The sequence below is a fragment of the Aquarana catesbeiana genome, linkage group LG02 (genome assembly GCF_042186555.1).
Source record: "Aquarana catesbeiana isolate 2022-GZ linkage group LG02, ASM4218655v1, whole genome shotgun sequence".
In the NCBI taxonomy this organism is placed as follows: domain Eukaryota; kingdom Metazoa; phylum Chordata; class Amphibia; order Anura; family Ranidae; genus Aquarana; species Aquarana catesbeiana.
Window position 1 is genome coordinate 46,414,460 of NC_133325.1, and position 20,964 is coordinate 46,435,423.

General features: G+C 43.3%; 1 protein-coding gene across 10 annotated transcripts in view; it reads right to left on the reverse strand.

Moving 5' to 3' along the window:
• DLG2 (discs large MAGUK scaffold protein 2) overlaps nt 1-20,964 on the reverse strand; it is a 2,047,541-nt gene that overhangs the window by 694,696 nt on the left and 1,331,881 nt on the right. For all 10 annotated transcript variants that reach the window (XM_073612834.1, XM_073612838.1, XM_073612841.1 and 7 more), the window contains 2 exons: nt 11,343-11,512; nt 4,972-5,108 (listed from right to left, as the gene is read on the reverse strand). In XM_073612834.1, coding sequence (XP_073468935.1) covers nt 4,972-5,108; nt 11,343-11,512 — 307 coding nt within the window. The remainder of the gene's footprint in view (nt 1-4,971; nt 5,109-11,342; nt 11,513-20,964) is intronic.

The following is a 20,964-nucleotide window of genomic DNA, read 5'->3' on the forward strand; positions in this document are numbered from 1 at the left end:
TCAGATTTTACCTCCCGTGCATAGCTGGTCCACATACTTATCACCCCTACGCGCCCTTATGTTTGGGTCAGGTAGGGTCAAGAACTCCGGCAAGTTCGGATTAAGCCAAAGGGGGGTATGTGGAGAGATAAGTCCGGAGGGCACAGGGGGCAAGGATAAAGCCTCAGACCATGCCCTCAGGACAGGTCTCACAGCCAAATTCAGATGAAAGGGCGCCCGGGATACATGATAAAGCAGATTCCGCAGGGCCTCATAGGAACCCAGACAAGATGCTTCCAGCACCACTGTCCCATTCGACTCATACGTGCAATATTTAAAAATACAAATTGGGCCTATGTTGGCCTTATGAGATTTGGAGTGAGGTTGGGTGATGTCACTACTGTAATGCTCACTGCTCCCCTTGCTGTACAGAAAGCTGTACCTGAGGACCTGCAATGAAAGCTTTTCTCTGTTTATAAGGATAGGTAAAAGTAGGTTACATGACATACTTAAAGGTAACTCCATTCTCATGGAAAAAAATATAGCATATACAATTGCTACACACACCATGTTGAAATTTATTGTTACAAATTTCCTTTCCTTTTTCAATTTGCAGCTGCTGTCATTTTCTATAAAGTTCAATGCAACATGGCAACCCGGAGGTGTTCTGTACACAGTTGGTGTACGGAACGCCCACCCAGAAATGTAATTTCCTGCTTGTGTGATGTAGCTCACTGATTTTTCCAGAAGTCTGCACTTCCCAGAAGATCCAAGTCAAATTTTAGTAAGTAAAAAGTAAAAACAAACCAGCGCATAACAATGATAGATTTGCAGTGGGTAAAAATGGTAGCCCTTTTTATAGGGTATGTGTTGTGCATGACAACTAAGGGTCAATAGGTAATAGTTAAGGTGGTAGCCATCCCCAGGGTGTATCCTGAAACTCTGTCTAAACAAATGAGAAGAAGGGGACATGTTTATTACACAAAGGTATTGCACTTACAGGGATGAAGATAGGATGTATGTCTGGGACGCTGGAGATGCTGGAGGCATCCAGGAAGTCCAGGGATTCCAAGCTGTCTGGGGTGGATATAACAGACCCACCCCCCCCAAGGAAAAGGTTGGAACTTTCGATGTCCAGGGTATGTGTGACCATAAGGGTCCACTGGCTGATAGTGTCCTGGTCTGGAGGTTGATGAGGAGCTCCTCTAAAGAGTCTTTTATGGTTGGTGACTTCTGACTCATCCCAGTGCGGTGAATGGTCATTAAGGGGGAAATCTCTCCCAACTCTCGGCTTCTCATCCTCATCAGAGGAGTTCCTCGTCAACCTCCAGACCGGGACACCAGCATCAGCCAGCGGACCCTTATGGTCACACATACCCTGGACATTGCAAGGCCCAACCTTTTTTCTTGAGGATGGTGGTTCTGTGATATCCACACCAGACAGATTGGAATCCCTGGACTTCCTGGATGCCTCCAGCGTCTTCAGCATCTACAGCGCCCCAGCCTTACATCCTACAGACATCTGGATGACAGGAGTGAAAATTGGGCAGCATCCCTCGTGGACTACCTTAATGACAACAGACATGCTCAAACTATCTTCATTCCTGTACCTTTGCAATACCTTTGTGCAATAAACGTGTCTTTAATACTACACTTAGGTGCACCCAGGGCAGTTTTTTTCCACTGGGCACGCTGGGCAGTTGCCCGGGGGCCCCACTTGTCTGGAGGGCCCCATCCAGGGCCGATCCTCAGTGCTGCAATCTGCTGCTTAAGTTGACTGACTGCACCGGTTGCTCACTTACTAAAATCGCTGGCTGCCCGGCGTCTAGCTAGCAACCAGTGACGTCAGTCAGAGGCCGCGGCTGCCCCAGCATTCATAGCGCGCCGTGGCTGCCCCAGCTGCTAGTGAACAAGCTCCGCCCACCTCTGCCATGTTCTTCAGACAGCGTGGAGAGGGAGCGGAGTGGAAAGATGGCCCTTGACAGCTGGCGCTTCCTTGCTGCTGTGAGTGACACACTGTACTGCACCAGGCCGGCGGCCTCAAGTAAGTCTAACACTGTCTACTTAAGTACGTTCAAGTTGTGCATCACACACAGCCACTGTCTGTGCCCCTCAAAAGCTGCCATTGTGCCCATCAAATACAACCACTGTGCCCATCAAAGCTGCCACTGTGCCCATCAAAGCTGCCACCGTGCCCATCAAAGGCTGCCACTGTGCCCATTAAACGCTGCCACTGTGCCCATCAAAGGCTGCCACTGTGCCCATTAAACGCTGCTACCGTGCCCATCAAACGCTGCCACTGTGCCCATCAAACTCGTGTTATATTGTCCAAACGTTGTGTTAATGTTTGAACACTGATTTTGTTGGAAGTACCAATAAATATAGCCTTTTTGATCATTTGCATTTTTATTCTCATTCGTGATTGTGTAGACAGGGCCCCAGTGCACTGTATTGCCCGGGGGCCTATAATGCTCTTAAGATGGCCCTGGGTGCGCCTACCCCTTCTTCTCTTTGTTTACACTACGTCATGTTTTAAGCATAACTTTTTTTTTCCATTTTGAGCATTAAGGCGTAACTATACAGATAATATAACATCATCAATTAATACCCTCAGGTGTCAGCAGTGAGAGGCCAGTGAAATACAAATTATACTCCAACACACGTTTCAGAAGATCGCAACCATTTGTCCCAAATGTTATTGTATTTGGACGGCATCCCCTATGAGTATATAGGAATTAGTTATAGGGCAAAGTATTGTTTATCTTGAGAATCCAGGTGGTAAGTTCGGGAGGTATGGCCCTCGTTCATTGTCTGTTTATCACATTCTGCCGACATACATCAGCGCGCGGCGGTCGGGAAGCGGTTAAACACTTTTAAAGGGATGCACACCCATCAACTTTTTTAATTAGGACACAGAATACGGCAGGTGATTATAATGAACCAGACCCTCCCATTCAGAATCAGTCTGCAAAGGGCATGATGAAACAAACAGAAAACAAAAGGTAGGAATTGGCTACAGAGTGTGTTAAAATCCATGTGATGTACATAAATCACCCAGAGGGAATTGTTTTTTTGTTTTTTTCCCAACAAAAGTGGAGCTATTCTTTAAGGTATAACTAAGGGGAAAGCTTTATTTTTTCGTTTTGGATAGCGTAGAAAGGGATTGGAACACCTGTCAGGTTTTTATTGCTGTCTGTCCTACTGTTAGGGAGATTAATTGTCTCTTTATTTGTTCCATGTACCATTATCACGGTGAGTGAAAGTGAAAGAAAATCCCAAATATTCGTTTTTTACCAGAACAGGAAAAAGGGGGGAAATCTTCCCCTTTAAATCTAATTTGAACACTAGTTCTAGTGACCCTGGTGACAACCAGGGATTCTCTCATTTTGGAGGGATTACCTCACACTTCCTGTTTTGGCTGTGGGACAGGAAGTGAGGGGAAACCTCTCCAATTGGACACAGATGGCAAAAAAAAAAAAAAGAACAGGGGGTTATAACCCTCCCAAAATGAAAAAAAAGTTTTGCCTTTAGTTCTACTTTAAAGTGATTGTAAACGATCACCTTGTAAAACAACCCATTCAGTTTAAAATAGAAATAGAAGACAAAACATTTTTGTATAGATATAAAAAAACATTATAATTTTTCCCTTTTTTATAAGTGATCCCTCTGTTCTCAGCTGCATGAGAGCTGGGTGGAGGGGAAGCAGCAGCACACTGATCTTCCTAGTGAATGGCTGTGCAGCTGGGGGGGGGGGGGGGGTTGTCAGGACAAGACTGACCATTGAAGGAGAGTACACTGAGTTCCCAGTATAGCTGCTTAGTGTGGTCAGTTTTTAATAGAAAAGCAAGGGAACTATCAGGATCACTAGAGATTTCACATAAAGGAAGCAATACAGAGAGAACAGGATACTTTCTCGTATAAGTACATGGTACAGCAGGAACATATCAGGAATATGAAGTGTTGGGGTAACAAATAGACATGTGCAATTTGTTTAGTTCCAAATTGTTTTTGTAACGAATTTCGACAAATTCGTCAATTCAGAAATAACTGAATTAACAAAAAACCCGTTTAACAAATTTTTCTGAATATTCGTAAATTAGAATATTCGAAAATTTGTAAATTCGTACATTTGTAAATTCGTACATTCGCACATTTGTACATTCGTAAATTCCTAAATTTGTACATTCATACCATCATAGATTCGTACATTCGTAAATTCGGAAATTTGTAAATTCGGAAATTCGGAAATTTGGAAATCTGAAATAATAATTAACTAATAATAACTTAACTATTACTAACTATTAAATTATAGGTATTGGAATTTTCTTTCAAATTTGGCTGTTAGTGAACATAACGAATACGAATTTATCCGAAGTTATGAATTATCCAAAATAACAAATGCTGCATCTAAACGAATAGAACGTAATGAATTAATAATAATAAATAACAATAATAATAATATAAATGTATTATTATTAAGAATTTGTTCTGTTCCATTTGTTTAGATGCGGCATTCATTATTTGGGATAATTCGTAACTTCAGATAAATTAGTTACGTTCACTAACAGCCAAATTTGAAAGGAAATTCCAATACCTATAATTTAATAGTTAGTTACTATTTCAGATTTTCAAATTTTTGGGTTTTTGGATTTTCGAATTTCAAATTTCCAAATTGCCGAATTTTCTACTTTACGAATGTACGAATGTATGAATTTGCTACTCGGAACACAAAAATACAACTTCCCATTACCTAAAATGTGCCCCCTACTTTTAATCAAAAAAGAACTGTGACACAAGTAGCTGAAAAGCCAAGCCATGCCAGGGGGTGAGCTCGGATCTCTATGCTGGAATCCCTGACAGCAGTGACAGCACCGGGAGGAATTCAAACCCTGCCCGTGCCTGGTAAAAAATGGAGGCATACATTTTTGGTGTAGTTGGTTATCAAGCCTCAAATTTTGAAAGTAATAAACTTTGTGTAGCCATCACTCTCACCATCAGCAACCTATCCCCGACTTGTAGGCGCCCATCTTTTTGTGCTGCTCCTCCTTCGATAATTTTGGTTACATAAATACTATTGTCCCCTGGAATGTGCTGGTTTCCGACTCCTCCTGCGATGCTGAAACCCAAACCTGTATTGGGTTCAAACATGTAAATTAGTTACAAGATATAATGAGTTAGAATACACAACATTCATATTCACAGTGCCAGATTAAACACTTGACCACCAGTAGGTTTTACCCCCTTCATGACCAGGCCATTTTTGTTATTCAGCACTATGCTACTTTAACTGGCCATTGCACAGTCATGCAACCCTGTACCCACATGAAATTTATAGCTTTTTTTCACACAAATAGAGCTTTTTTTTTTTGGTGGTATTTTATCACCTCTGGGTTTTTTATTTTTTTATTTAAACGCCAAAAAGACCAAATATTTTGAAAAAAAAAAAAACTATATTTTTTACTTTCTGCTATAAAACATATCCAATATATGTATATTCTTTTTAATTAATTAGATTTAAGCCAAAATGTATTCTGTTTCATGTCTCTGGTAAAAACAAATCCCAATAAGCGTATATTGATTGGTTTGTGTGAAAGTTATAGTGTGTGCAATAGTATAGTATATACAGTATCTCAACCCCTCACATTTTTGTAAATATTTTATTATACCTTTTCATGTGACAACACTGAAGAAATGACACTTTGCTACAATGTAAAGTAGTGAGTGTACAGCTTGTATAACAGTGTAAATTTGCTGTCCCCTCAAAATAACTCAACACACAGCCATTAATGTCTAAACCGCCGGCAACAAAAGTGAGTACACCCCTAAGTGAAAATGTCCAAATTGGGCCCAAAGTGTCAATATTTTGTGTGGCCACCATTATTTTCCAGGACTGCCTTAACCCTCTTGGGCATGGAGTTCACCAGAGCTTCACAGGTTGCCAGTGGAATCCTCTTCCGCTCCTCCATGATGACATCACAGAGCTGGTGGATGTTAGAGACTTTGCGCTCCTCCACCTTCTGTTTGAGGATGCCCTATAGATGCTCAATAGGGTTTAGATCTGGAGACATGCTTGGCCAGTCTATCACCTTTAACCTCAGCTTCTTTAGCAAGGCAGTGGTTGCCTTGGAGGTGTGTTTGGGGTCATTATCATGTTGGAATACTGCCCTGTGGCCCAGTCTCTGAAGGGAGGGGATCATGCTCTGCTTCAGTATATCACAGTACATGTTGGCATTTATGGTTCCCTCAATGAACTGTAGCCCCCCAGTGCCGGCAGCACTCATGCAGCCCCAGACCATGACACTCCCACCACCATGCTGGACTGTAGGCAAGACACACTTGTCTTTGTACTCCTCACCTGGTTGCCGCCACACACGCTTAACACTATCTGAAACTTTTTCTTGGTTTCAACAGACCACAGGACATGGTTCCAGTAATCCATGTCCTTAGTGCTTGTCTTCAGAAAACTGTTTGCGGGCTTTCTTGTGCATCATCTTTAGAAGAGGCTTCCTTCTGGGATGACAGCCATGCAGACCAATTTGATGCAGTGTGCAGCGTATGGTCTGAACACTGACAGGCTGACCCCCCACCCCTTCAACCTCTGCAGCAATGCTGGCAGCACTCATATGTCTTTCCCAAGGACAACCTCTGGGTATGACGCTGAGCACGTGCACTCAATTTCTTTGGTCAACCATGGCGAGGCCTGTTCTGAGTAGAACCTGTCCTGTTAAACTGATGTATGGTCTTTGTGACCATGCTGCAGCTCAGTTTCAGGGTCTTGGCAATCTTCTTATAGCCTAGACCATCTTTATGTAGAACAATTCTTTTTTTCAGAGCCTCATGGCAAACAGTTCTTTGCCATCATGTTGAACTTCCAGTGACCAGTATGAGAGAGTGAGAGCGATAACACTAAATTTAACACACCTGCTCCCCATTCACACCTGAGACCTTGTAACACTAATGAGTCACATGACACCGGGGAGGCAAAATAGCTGATTGGGTCAAGTTGGACATTGTCACTTAGGGGTGTACTCACTTTTGTTGCCAGTGGTTTAGACATTAATGGCTGTGTGTTGAGTTATTTTGAGGGGACAGCAAATTTACACTGTTATACAAGCTGTACACTCACTACTTTACATTGTAGCAAAGTGTCATTTCTACAGTGTTGTCACATGAAAAGATATAACAAAAGAGCAGAGAGAAGAAACACAGAGATCTTTCCCTCTGTACAGAGCCTTGTCTGTTTGTTAACACAGGGCTCTGGGCTGTGATTGGACACAGCCGATCAGCAGATCTCAGCCATGAATCATTGGCTGAAACCTGTTGACAAAATCCTGCTGTGTCCGATCACTGCCGACGTACAGGTATGTGATTGTGCCTGTACAAACTGCACACCATGTAGTAAAATGTGGACAGGAGGCAAATGGTTAAGGGAAGTATATGGTGGTTTTGTACATTGTTTTTATCTTTATTGCAGTCAGGGCTAAAAAACAAATATAAATATTTGTCATATTATGAATACAGTGGAACCTCGGATTACGAGCATAATCCGTTCCAGAAGTATGCTCGTAATCCAAAGTACTTGCATATCAAAGCGAGTTTCCTCATTGAAGTCAATGGAAACTAACGTAATTCATTCCGCATTGACTTCAATGGCATGCAATACCGTATGCGGCCAGAGGTGGGGGGCACCGGAGAGTCTCAGAGACGGCCGGAAAGGCCCGAGGACACCTCGACTAACCTCGGCAAACCTCGGAAAGACTCAGTTCCCGAGGTTTGCCGAGGTCAGCCGAACTGTCCTCGGGCCTTTCCGTGCATTTCCGAATGGCGCCGATCGGCACCGCTCGGCTCTGGTGCCCCCCGCCCCACCTCAGGCAAAACACGGTACTGCACACGCTTTGGCCTGAATCATGCTCATTTTGCAAGACAACACTCGCAAACCGAGTTACAATTTTTTAAAATATAGTGCTCATATTGAGAAACGCTCGTTAACCGCGCTACTCGCAATCCGAGGTTCCACTGCATTATTTAATAATAATACATTTTTCCTAGAAATATTAGGTTACATTTTTCAGCCCGCAGGAAGAACTTTCTTCACCTTTTTGCAGAGAAAACATTGGAGTTGATTTACCAAAACTGGAGAGTACACAATCTGGTGCAACTCAGCATAGAAACCAATTAGCTTCTAGTTTTTTTTTTTGTCAAAGCCTAATTAAACAGGCTGAAGTTAAAAGTGGATTGGTATCTTTGCACAACTGCACCAGATTTTGCACTCTCCAGTTTTAGTAAATCAACCCCATTGGATAATCACTTCTCTAACACAACTTGTCCAATGTAGCAGGGGGACCCCGTGCTACTCGGTAAAATGGTGGTTTTAGAAGCAGGCACACTAATGGTTCAGGTGTGTGCTGGCTTCATATTGGAGCCAGAATTATAGTTTAGGGCCCCACCCTTCTGAGGGAGGTCAGTGTTTGTTACGGGAGTCATGTGAGAGGCTGCCGGGCATCTAAGTCCAGGAGAGAAAGTCCAAGAGGGACAGAAGCAGTAAGGAAGCTGTACAGAGAGAGTCCAGTGCAGCTAGGGAGCTGCAAGGAAAGACGCAGAGCTAGGGTACAGTGTCCGAGCATAAACACTGGGATGTATTTGATGGTCAGGAAGACCAAAAGGTGTTTGATGGTCAGGAAGACCCTGCAGACGTACTTTAAGCATTAAAGCTGCTACAAGAGAGCCAGGAGGCTGAAGTTATGTTTTTGCACTGATTGTGAAAACCCCTTGCCTGGGAAAGACCTATCTGTATGATCTTTGACTTGCTTTTAAATAAAAGTGGGCTGGCATGCCCTAAAATACAGTTTTGAACTGGTGCAACTCATTCCAAAGGCACCTACCACATGGGTTTAATCGCCCCAATCTCACACTAGCCATAACCAGTCTACGGCAAAATTTTGGATCAATGCATTTTGGGGATTCAGAATCCACCCCTTCGCTAGGGCTACAACACAGGTACACATTGGCTTTCTGTTTATTGAACCCCGAAACATGCGATGATGCCCTGATGAAGGGTAAGTTTCTAAACCCTTGAAATGCATTGATTCTGTCAGGAGGGTCCTTGTTAAGGCACTTCTCCTGTTATAGGGTGACTGTTCTCTAGCCCTGCTTTTCAGTTGTGCTTAAGCATTTTCACCAGCCTTGTGAGCTTCTGAAGGAGGCTATAAGTGGCCATTTCAAATTCAAGCATGGTTCACTGTTATTACCATTGGGAAACACGCTTTGAGAAATGCCATGGAGCCATCACTGGAGAACACAGATAGTGACTGCAAAGAGGCTAAGAATCAGCAAAAAAGTTGGCAAACAGTATTTCATTAACCTCCCTGGCGGTATGATTATGTCAGATTTTTTGCGTCTCAAAGCGGTACAATTATTTTGCATAGAAATTTGGCGTTTTATATTGTTATAAATTTGTCCACCAAGAGTCTAGTAGATATCTCGGGTATGATGAAGTTTGAAACACAAAATCATAAATTATAATATAATAAATAAATATAATTATAAAAAATAATAATATAATAATAATAAAATAAATTTCCCCACGATTCACTGTCGCTCAATTCTGCAAGTGTTCTAATTTACTATAGCTGTTTTCTAGCTGGTCTAAAGCCACTTTTGATGTAAAGGGACACTTTTTGGTTGCTATGGACAATCTCAAGTTTCCAGGCAGAAAGAACAGTATATATCATATAAAACTGCATGCAGGGCATTGGACAAAGCACTGGGGACAAAAGGGGTGTGAAATAATTTCATACAGTAATGTAATCTGTAAGATTACAGTGTACTGTATGTATTATGATTTTTCACTTTTTTGAATTTGCCGCGACGCTCACAGGGAACGGAGTCCGGCACACAGAGACATCGGGCGGAGGACAGAGCCCGCAGACACAGCGGGGGGGACATCGCAGGATCCTGGGGACAAGGTAAGTATACCGCACCAGGATCCTGCAATGCGATCCCGAATGTGGCTTACCGCTAATGGTGCTGAAATTTAACCCAGAGCCACACTCGGGAAAATCGCCAGGGAGGTTAAGTAAAAAATGGCGGTTATTTATGATTCGATGTGCAAACTAAGTCTCATTCAGTTGGCTTTACATCTACAGTATTCTAGCATTATGATAAATAGATTCTGACTTTACTTGGTCCTCAATGGGTTATGGGTGGTTTGACCATCGTTTTCATATGCGGGCGCTACTCACGTATGCTTTCGCTTCTGCGTGTGAGCTCGTCGGGACGGGGTGTTTTAAATTTTTTTTTTCTTATTTATTTTATTTGATTTTATTTATTTTTACACTTTTTAAAAGAAAAAAAAAATTTGGGTCACTTTTATTCCTATTACAAGGAATGTAAACATTCCTTGTAAAAGAAAAAAGCATGACAGGTCCTCTTAAATATGAGATCTGGGGTCAAAAAGTCCTCAGATCTCATATGTGGACTTAAATGCAATAAAAAAAAAAAATGAAATAATGACATTGAAAAAATGTGTCTTTAAGAGGTATGGGCGGAAGTGACGTTATGACGTCGCTTCCGCCCTGCAGTGTCATGGAGACGGGTGGGGGCCATCTTCCCCTCACTCGTCTCCATGCACAGCAAGTGAGAGGACGCGATCGCCGGTGGCTCCGGTAAGCGGCGGAGGGCGCCGGATCTCGGCGGGAGGGGGGGCGGCCCCTCTCCCACCACCAATAAAAGTGATCTTGCGGCGAATCCGTCGCAGAGACCACTTTTATCTTGTAGCCGACCGCCAGCTGAAAACGGGCGCTATCTGCTGCCATAACAACGATATCCGTCCCAAAAAAACAGCGTGCGGCGGTTGGCAAGTGGTTAATTGTATACAGCATGTATTTTCAGCAACTACAAATGAGTTTATGGGGGTGGTGGTGGGAAGGGGGGGGGGGTTGAGTGTTTGTGATTTTTTTTTTCTGCGATTTGTTTTGTTTCACACATTCTACGCAAGTGAGAAATAAAAAAAAATCAGCCTTCCTTCTATAAACATTGCCTTTGCGCAGATAATGTACATACATTACAATCATAGGCGTGCGCACAGGGTGTGCTGGGTGTGCCTGGGCACACCCTAGTCACCTAGTGCAAATTAGCATTGTCCCCAGTGTGCCAGTGGGGAGATTGGAAAGATCTCCCTCTTACCTACACTGCCATAAGAGAATTGCTTACTCACTTCTCTTTCACTGTTCCAGCAGCAAAATTATTGTACCGGGGTCATATACATGTAGACACACACACACGCATGTGTGTTTGAGCTTTGGGGTGCACACCCTAATGCAATAGGCTGCGCACACCTGTGATTACAATAGATACAATAGTACCTTTTGGTCCTTTAAAAAGTTTGATCTCTACAACAGTTTCAAGGATGGGTCTTCTTCTGCGTACATATAGACGAACAATGGAACCGGCTTCTTTTAGCGCTTCTACAGCTCTGCTGTGTGACACCTCTGAGACATCCACTTCATTCACTCGGAGAATACAGTCATTGACCCTGAAAAACACATTCAGGCAAGTTTACCGCAAATGATTTAGCAGAGAACAAAAAAATAAAAAATAAATAATACAAGTGTCCTTTCTTTTATTTCGGCACAATGCTCTGTCACATAACTTTAACAGCATACGAAAGCAAAGCAAGAGTTCAATGTGGATGGCATGCTGTGAGCTTTACAGAGATGACAATATATAACATCGCTGAGCATTGCCAGAGAAAAACATAATTTTTCTTTAAACATAAAAACAAATCAGTCACTATATTTAAAGGTAGTCGGCAAGTAAAGGATTTTCAGATATACAGGTGAATGGGACCCTGTCGCTATTTTAACCAAATCTAAATAGAGACATGTTGAATACTCATCTGTTTGGTGGGCAGTTAGTCCATTCCTCACTGTCTTAAAGAGGTACATGTACTGGGGCGATCTATCATTTCCAGGAAAAGCTGTACCAGGGCCATCCAACACTTCCAGGCAAGGCCATACCGGGGCTATCCAACGCTTCCAGGCAAGGCCATACCGGGGCTATCCAATGCTTCCAGGCAAGGCCATACCGGGGCTATCCAACGCTTCCAGGCAAGGTCATACCGGGGCTATCCAATGCTTCCAGACAAGGCCATACCGGGTGTCAGGTCACCTAAAACCAGGTGACAGATGCACTCCGTAGGAGTCAGGAGTGCACCGCTATGGTAGTGGACCCTAGGACTGACTGCTGCGGGATGAACCCTGGGAGGTTCAGGAAGCAGGTCTACTAGATCACTAACACAGATCCCAGTGGGAGCTAGAGCATAGAATCCCCAGGGTGCGGAGTCTAAGAGCCAGCAGGTGTTCACCAGAGCCTCTAGTGGTAAGGATGGACTGCGCTGCAATCTGGCTCCAGGTCGCGGCCCCCAGGGTCTCACAGCTCACACTCACGGTACACTACAGGAGATAGAGGAAGGAAGCAGCAGGCTGGAACAACAAGGATAGTAAGGGGATAAGCCAAAGTCGGGGCGACTAGCAGACAAGGACAACAGAGTACACACCAAAGGTTCAAAGTCACAGGCAAACAGGGATAGTTTGGGGACACGCCAAAATGTCAGGGTCACGAGCAGACAGGAATAGTCGAGAACACGCCAAGGTCGGTAACAGAGACAAACGTAGAGCACATGGCAAGCAGGAAACAGGAAGCCAAACACACAATGGATACACAATATTTGATCAGCAAGGTTGGCTTGCAATGCCCAGGTTAATATAGTGTTCCTAATTAGAGACCGGGGTGGAGCTATGCTGACGGAAGATTATTTAAACAGGTGAGGGTGGCTGGCCTCTAAAGGTGAACACAGAAGGAAAGGTGAGCTGACAGACACACATTACTGCATAACCATGACACCGGGGCTATCCAACCTTTCCAGGCAAGGCCTTACCAGGGCTACCAAGCGCTTCCAGGCAAGGCCGTACCAGGGCTACCAAACGCTTCCAGGAAAGGTCATACCAATTATACTCCTAAGCTTCCCCTTGGCAGGGTCATGTGACACATCAAAGCTGAGGAGGATTTTAGGAGAGTTTTCCTCTGTGCCACCTTTTTATATACAGTGCATAATACTGCAAACACTTGTAAAGAAATGTCCATAAGCATACGAATGCTGAAAAACTTGAAATGATATAACAAAAATATAATAATAATCCTTCCTCTGTGAACATAGGTGATAAAAAATTATATATAAAGTGAAGTGAAGAAAAATTGCAGACGATAAAGTCACCACCACCTCAGTGTGATATTCCTGCTCACCTTCTGAAAATAAAACCCCCTTGGGCCAGATATCACTTTCAAAGAGGGATCCTCACTAGGATCAGCTTATATGTTTTCCGTGTCTAGATAGTGATTCAGGGATTTGTCTGTGGTTCTCCAGCGATGATAGGTTGTTCCGAATTAAATTCAATCTCAACAAAGATAAAACAACATCATCGCGTAAGATTGCTGTATATTCATTCATTTCTACTTAGTGTAGAATATTCACTCACATTTTACTTGATAAAAATGCATTTTGAATGATCAGTATTGCAAGCAGCTCTCCTCCTCACTACACGTCCCGTATAACGAAACACCGGACGTGACGTCACCGGCTCCTCCCGACGCATTGCGTCACAGATCACATGACTTTCTCAAGGGAAATGAAGCCATGTGACCAGCGTGACGTGGTTATAAGCCGCAGTTTGCGTATCGGTTGCCTTGGTGACGTAGGAATGATTGGATCATCATGCCGTCAATCACATTTAGACATAGTTCCTTTGATTAACAGCTTAACCACTTGCCGACCGCCTCACGCATATATACGTGAACAGAGCGGCACGGGCAGGCAAAATCAAATACCTGGTACGTGATTGCCTTCCCGCTGGCCGGTGCCAGCGGCGGTCGGCATTTGTCTGGCAGCGAGGAGAGAAGACATCCAAGTAAGTGTAAAACACAAACACACACAGTAGAACATGCCAGGCACACTAAACACCCCCGATCGCCCCCCGATCCCCCCCCAATCACCCCCCCCTGTCACAAACTGACACCAAGCTGTTTTTTGTTTTTTTTCCTGATTACTGATTGGTGTCAGTTTGTGACAGTTAGAAGTGTTAGGTCAGTGAGTATTGGCCCCCTGTAGGTCTAGGGTACCCCCCTAACCCCCCCTAATAAAGTTTTAACCCCTTGATCACCCCCTGTCACCAGTGTCGCTAAGCGATCATTTTTCTGATCGCTGTATTAGTGTCACTGGTGACGCTAATTAGGGACGTAAATATTTAGGTTCGCCGTCAGCATTTTATAGCGACAGGGACCCCCATATACTATCTAATAAAGGTTTTAACCCCTTGATTGCCCCCTAGTTAACCCTTTCACCACTGATCACTGTATAACCGTTACGGGTGACGCTGGTTAGTTTGTTTATTTTTTATAGTGTCAGGGCACCCGCCGTTTATTACCGAATAAAGGTTTAGCCCCCCGATCGCCCGGCGGTGATATGCGTCGCCCCAAGCAGCGTCAGATTAGCGCCAGTAGCGCTAACACCCACGCACGCAGCATACGCCTCCCTTAGTGGTATAGTATCTGAACGGATCAATATCTGATCCGATCAGATCTATACTAGTGTTCTCAGCAGTTTAGGGTTCCCAAAAACGCAGTGTTAGCGGGATCAGCCCAGATACCTGCTAGCACCTGCATTTTGCCCCTCCGCCCGGCTCGGCCCAGCCCACCCAAGTGCAGTATCGATCGATCACTGTCACTTACAAAACACTAAACGCATAACTGCAGCGTTCACAGAGTCAGGCCTGATCCCTGCGATCGCTAACAGTTTTTTTGGTAGCGTTTTGGTGAAATGGCAAGCACCAGCCCTAGGCAGCGTCAGGTTAGTGCCAGTAGCGCTAACACCCACGCACCGTACACCTCCCTTAGTGGTATAGTATCTGAACTGATCAATATCTGATCCGATCAGATCTATACTAGCGTCCCCAGCAGTTTAGGATTCCCAAAAACGCAGTGTTAGCGGGATCAGCCCAGATACCTGCTAGCACCTGCATTTTGCCCCTCCGCCTGGCCCAGCCCACCCAAGTGCAGTATCGATCGATCACTGTCACTTACAAAACACTAAACACATAACTGCAGCGTTCGCAGAGTCAGGCCTGATCCCTGCGATCGCTAACAGTTTTTTTTTGTAGCGTTTTGGTGAACTGGCAAGCGCCAGCGGCCTAGTACACCCCGGTCGTAGTCAAACCAGCACTGCAGTAACACTTGGTGACGTGGCGAGTCCCATAAGTGCAGTTCAAGCTGGTGAGGTGGCAAGCACAAGTAATGTCCCCCTGCCACCAAGAAGACAAACACAGGCCCGTCGTACCCATAGTGCCCTTCCTGCTGCATTCGCCAATCCTAATTGGGAACCCACCACTTCTGCAGCGTCCGTACTTCCCCCATTCACATCCCCAACCAAATGCAGTCGGCTGCATGAGAGGCATTTTCTTTATGTCCTCCCGAGTACCCCTACCCAACGAACCCCCCAAAAAAGATGTCGTGTCTGCAGCAAGCGCGGATATAGGCGTGACACCCGCTATTATTGTCCCTCCTGTCCTGACAATCCTGGTCTTTGCATTGGTGAATGTTTTGAACGCTACCATACACTAGTTGAGTATTAGCATAGGGTACAGCATTGCACAGACTAGGACACACTTTCACAGGGTCTCCCAAGATGCCATCGCATTTTGAGAGACCCGAACCTGGAACCGGTTACAGTTATAAAAGTTACAGTTACAAAAAAAAGTGTAAAAAAAAAAAAAAACACAAACAAAAATAAAAAAAAAATAAATAGTTGTCGTTTTATTGTTCTCTCTCTCTCTATTCTCTCTCTCTATTGTTCTGCTCTTTTTTACTGTATTCTATTCTGCAATGTTTTATTGTTATTATGTTTTATCATGTTTGCTTTTCAGGTATGCAATTTTTTATACTTTACTGTTCACTGTGCTTTATTGTTAACCATTTTTTTGTCTTCAGGTACGCCATTCACAACTTTGAGTGGTTATACCAGAATGATGCCTGCAGGTTTAGGTATCATCTTGGTATCATTCTTTTCAGCCAGCGGTCGGCTTTCATGTAAAAGCAATCCTAGCGGCTAATTAGCCTCTAGACTGCTTTTACAAGCAGTGGGAGGGAATGCCCCCCCCCCACCGTCTTCCGTGTTTTTCTCTGGCTCTCCTGTCTCAACAGGGAACCTGAGAATGCAGCCGGTGATTCAGCCAGCTGACCATAGAGCTGATCAGAGACCAGAGTGGCTCCAAACATCTCTATGGCCTAAGAAACCGGAAGCTACGAGCATTTTATGACTTAGATTTCGCCGGATGTAAACAGCGCCATTGGGAAATTGGGGAAGCATTTTTTCACACCGATCTTGGTGTGGTCAGATGCTTTGAGGGCAGAGGAGAGATCTAGGGTCTAATAGACCCCAATTTTTTCAAAAAAGAGTACCTGTCACTACCTATTGCTATCATAGGGGATATTTACATTCCCTGAGATAACAATAAAAATGATTAAAAAAAAAAAAATGAAAGGAACAGTTTAAAAATAAGATAAAAAAAGCAAAAAAATAATAAAGAAAAAAAAAAAAAGCACCCCTGTCCCCCCTGCTCTCGCGCTAAGGCGAACGCAAGCGTCGGTCTGGCGTCAAATGTAAACAGCAATTGCACCATGCATGTGAGGTGTCACCGCGAACGTCAGTTCGAGGGCAGTAATTTTAGCAGTAGACCTCCTCTGTAAATCTAAAGTGGTAACCTGTAAAGGCTTTTAAAGGCTTTTAAAAATGTATTAATTTTGTTGCCACTGCACGTTTGTGCGCAATTTTAAAGCATGTCATGTTTGGTATCCATGTACTCGGCCTAAGATCATCTTTTTTATTTCATCAAACATTTGGGCAATATAGTGTGTTTTAGTGCATTAAAATTTAAAAAAGTGTGTTTTTTCCACAAAAAATGCGTTTGAAAAATCGCTGCGCAAATACTGTGTGAAAAAAAAAAATGAAACACCCACCATTTTAATCTGTAGGGCATTTGCTTTAAAAAAATATATAATGTTTGGGGGTTCAAAGTAATTTTCTTGCAAAAAAAAAAATTTTTTTCATGTAATCAAAAAGTGTCAGAAAGGGCTTTGTCTTCAAGTGGTTAGAAGAGTGGGTGATGTGTGACATAAGCTTCTAAATGTTGTGCATAAAATGCCAAGACAGTTCAAAACCCCCCCAAATGACCCCATTTTGGAAAGTAGACACCCCAAGCTATTTGCTGAGAGGCATGTCGAGTCCATGGAATATTTTATATTATGACACAAGTTGCAGGAAAGAGACACATTTTTTTTTTTTTTTGCACAAAGTTGTCACTAAATGATATATTGCTCAAACATGCCATGGGAATATGTGAAATTACACCCCAAAATAAATTCTGTTGCTTCTCCTGAGTACGGGGATACCACATGTGTGAGACTTTTTGGGAGCCTAGCCGCGCACGGGACCCCGAAAACCAAGCACCGCCTTCAGGCTTTCTAAGGGCGTAAATTTTTGAATTCACTCTTCACTGCCTATCACAGTTTCGGAGGCCATGGAATGCCCAGGTGGCACAAAACCCCCCCAAATGACCCCATTTTGGAAAGTAGACACCCAAAGCTATTTGCTGAGAGGTATAGTGAGTATTTTGCAGACCTCACTTTTTGTCACAAAGTTTTGAAAATTGAAAAAAGAAAAAAAAAAAAATTTTTTCTGGTCTTTCTTCATTTTCAAAAACAAATGAGAGCTGCAAAATACTCACCATGCCTCTTAGCAAATAGCTTGGGGTGTCTACTTTCAAAAATGGGGCCATTTGGGGGGGGGTTTGTGCCATCATGGCATTTTATGGCCTTCAAAACTGTGATAGGCAGCGAGGAGTGAAATCAAAAATTTATGCCCTTAGAAATCCTGAAGGCGGTGCTTGGTTTTTGGGGCCCCGTACGTGGATAGGCTCCCAAAAAGTCCCACACATGTGGTATCCCCGTACTCAGGAGAAGCAGCTGAATGTATTTTGGGGTGCAATTCCACATATGCCCATGGCCTGTGTGAGCAATATATCATTTAGTGACAACTTTTTGTAAATTTTTTTTTTTGTCATTATTCAATCACTTGGGACAAAAAAAATAAATATTCAATGGGCTCAACATGCCTCTCAGCAATTTCCTTGGGGTGTCTACTTTCCAAAATGGGGCCATTTGGGGGGGGTTTGTACTGCCCTGCCATTTTAGCACCTCAAGAAATGACATAGGCAGTCATAAACTAAAAGCTGTGCAAATTCCAGAAAATGTACCCTAGTTTGTAGACGCTATAACTTTTGCGCAAACCAATAAATATACGCTTATTGACATTTTTTTTACCAAAGACATGTGGCTGAATACATTTTGGCCTAAATGTATGACTAAAATTGAGTTTATTGGATTTTTTTTATAACAAAAAGTAGAAAATATCATTTTTTTTCAACATTTTCGGTCTTTTTCCATTTATAGCGCAAAAAATAAAAATGGCAGAGGTGATCAAATACCATCAAAAGAAAGCTCTATTTGTGGGAAGAAAAGGACGCAAATTTAGTTTGGGTACAGCATTGCATGACCGCGCAATTAGCAGTTAAAGCGACGCAGTGCCGAATTGTAAAAAGTGCTCTGGTCAGGAAGGGGGTAAAACCTTCCGGGGCTGAAGTGGTTAAGACATGATATATATAGTACATAGCAAACCTTATAATCATTTAACAATTTTTGCTGCATAGTACAATTTGCAACTACTTAAAACTACAAAGACCAATATATAACCCCCTCTTTTTAATAGTTTAAAAAATATTTTAAAATATTTTAAAATACGATCGGTTTAGGACTCCATCTAGTGGTGAATAGTGAGGACAAAAATTAAAATTTAGATCAAAATCAATGTTCAACCCCAGTGGTGAGAGATTTTTAAACTATTAAAAATAGAACCACTGGGAGAACCACAGACAAATCCCTGAATCACTATCTAGATATGGAAAACATATAAGCTGATCTTAGTGATGATCCCTGTTTTAAAGTGATATCTGGCCCAAGTGGGTTTTTTTTTCAGAAGGTGAGCAGGAAATTCACACTGAGGTGATAGTGACTTTTTCGTCTTCAATTTTTCTTCACTTCACTTTATATATAATTTTTTTATCACCTATGTTCACAGAGGAAGGATTATTATTATATTTTTGTTATATCATTTCAAGTTTTTCAGCAATCGTATGCTTATGGTCATTTCTTTACAAGTGTTTGCAGTATTTGCACTGTGTATTATTATTATTAAGCTGGGTTTTAGCACACTATTAATCATATTTAACATTTATGTATGTGGTGTCAGAGCACATTTGAATAGTTGCAGCTGAATTCACTATTTAATTAGGTCCTTCATTTATCCGTATTAGTGCTTAAGTAAATTATTTTAACCTTTGTATATAACATATGAAAAAGAGTTGCCAGGGGATGGTCCCCCAAAGCCTGCAAGGCCACGTGTAAGCAGGTTGAAATAGCCAAACACGTGTTGTTTCAGCTGGGAGTGTAAGAGTTGATGCCTTTCCCGGTTCTTTGGTCTTTTGGCGGGCTGTTCTCTGGGTCTGGTCCACTAATCCCTGTGGTATATAAATATGGGATAGATGTCCGGCAAGAGAAGCCCAGGCCGAGATCCAAGTTCTGTCCGAGGGACAAAGAGTTCAGGGAGTTCCCCAGTGGAGAGCCCAAGGGAGAGAGTTAGCTGTAACTGGGGCCGGTAAGGGAGAGAAATGGACAATGATACCTGCGAGAAGCAAAAGGAGGTCATTTACCACTGTTGGGATGTAAAGTTATCTGAACCTGGGGTTCACCCTGAAGACACCAGCACTGGAGCATGCCTCTGAAGGACCTATATGTGCATAAGAGTTCCTCTGAAGGACTGTAATTGTTTGTACTTCACTTGGAATGTCCATTTTGCAATTTTCCTAAATAAAATATTGAAAAGTTATACTTGCATGGTCTGAAGTTACTAAAGAGGTGTATTGCAAGTAACCGACACACATAGATCACCGAGTGGGTCTCAACACTTTGGGGTATGAAGGTATCCGTGTGGAGTAATGTGGAGTAATGTGAAGACAGAAGTGGTTGCCAAGAGTAACAGAAGTTTAACAAGCAGCCTGTTGATAGCATGTGCCTATTATAGGTGGAACGACCTCTAGCAGCGAGGCAGGTGTTTTTGGCTTTCTTTCCTTGGTGGTTTGTCTCCCAGAGCAATAGGAGAAGATTCGCACCACAGAGATTCCCATCTTGTACAGAGGTACGGAAGTTCAAGAGTTAAGTAAGTGTAAGAGTACTGGGGAGTAGTAGTGGAAAACACAGGACAGGTGGATGTGGACAGAGCTCAGCATGTCCCCTGCTAAATGCAGATTACAGGGAAGGTGTACATTTTCACAGGACCGGAGAGTTAACTGGAGAACAGTTGCAGTACAAGTGTACAGCGTGTACGTTCATCTCTAAGAGTAGAGACCCGCTTTAAGGTTGAGTATTCCCCCATGGCAGCCTCAGCCTTGTCCCAGGACATTCATGAAGATGGTGCAAAGCAAAGGTACCACGTGCGTAGTAAAGTGACCCTGTACAAGGTGCCTAGCGTAGCCCAGAAGAACCTACTCTGGGGTAGGCCTCTTATGTGACCCTTGCTTGGCACCCAGTGAGGAGGGAAACACGGAGGGCATGGCGACCAACCACCCACCTACTATTACACATTGGTCCCGTGGATTTCCCCAACATGACTTGGGACGGACTGCTTGCCCCCCCAACCCCCCCTAGGTAAGTCATTGAGCCAAATGCTCCTTCATTTGTGTCATAACCCCCTCCCTGCATCACAGACAGTGCAGCTCACAGTAGGAGGGTTTCAGCAACAAAAGCAGTGCTGTTAAACCAGAA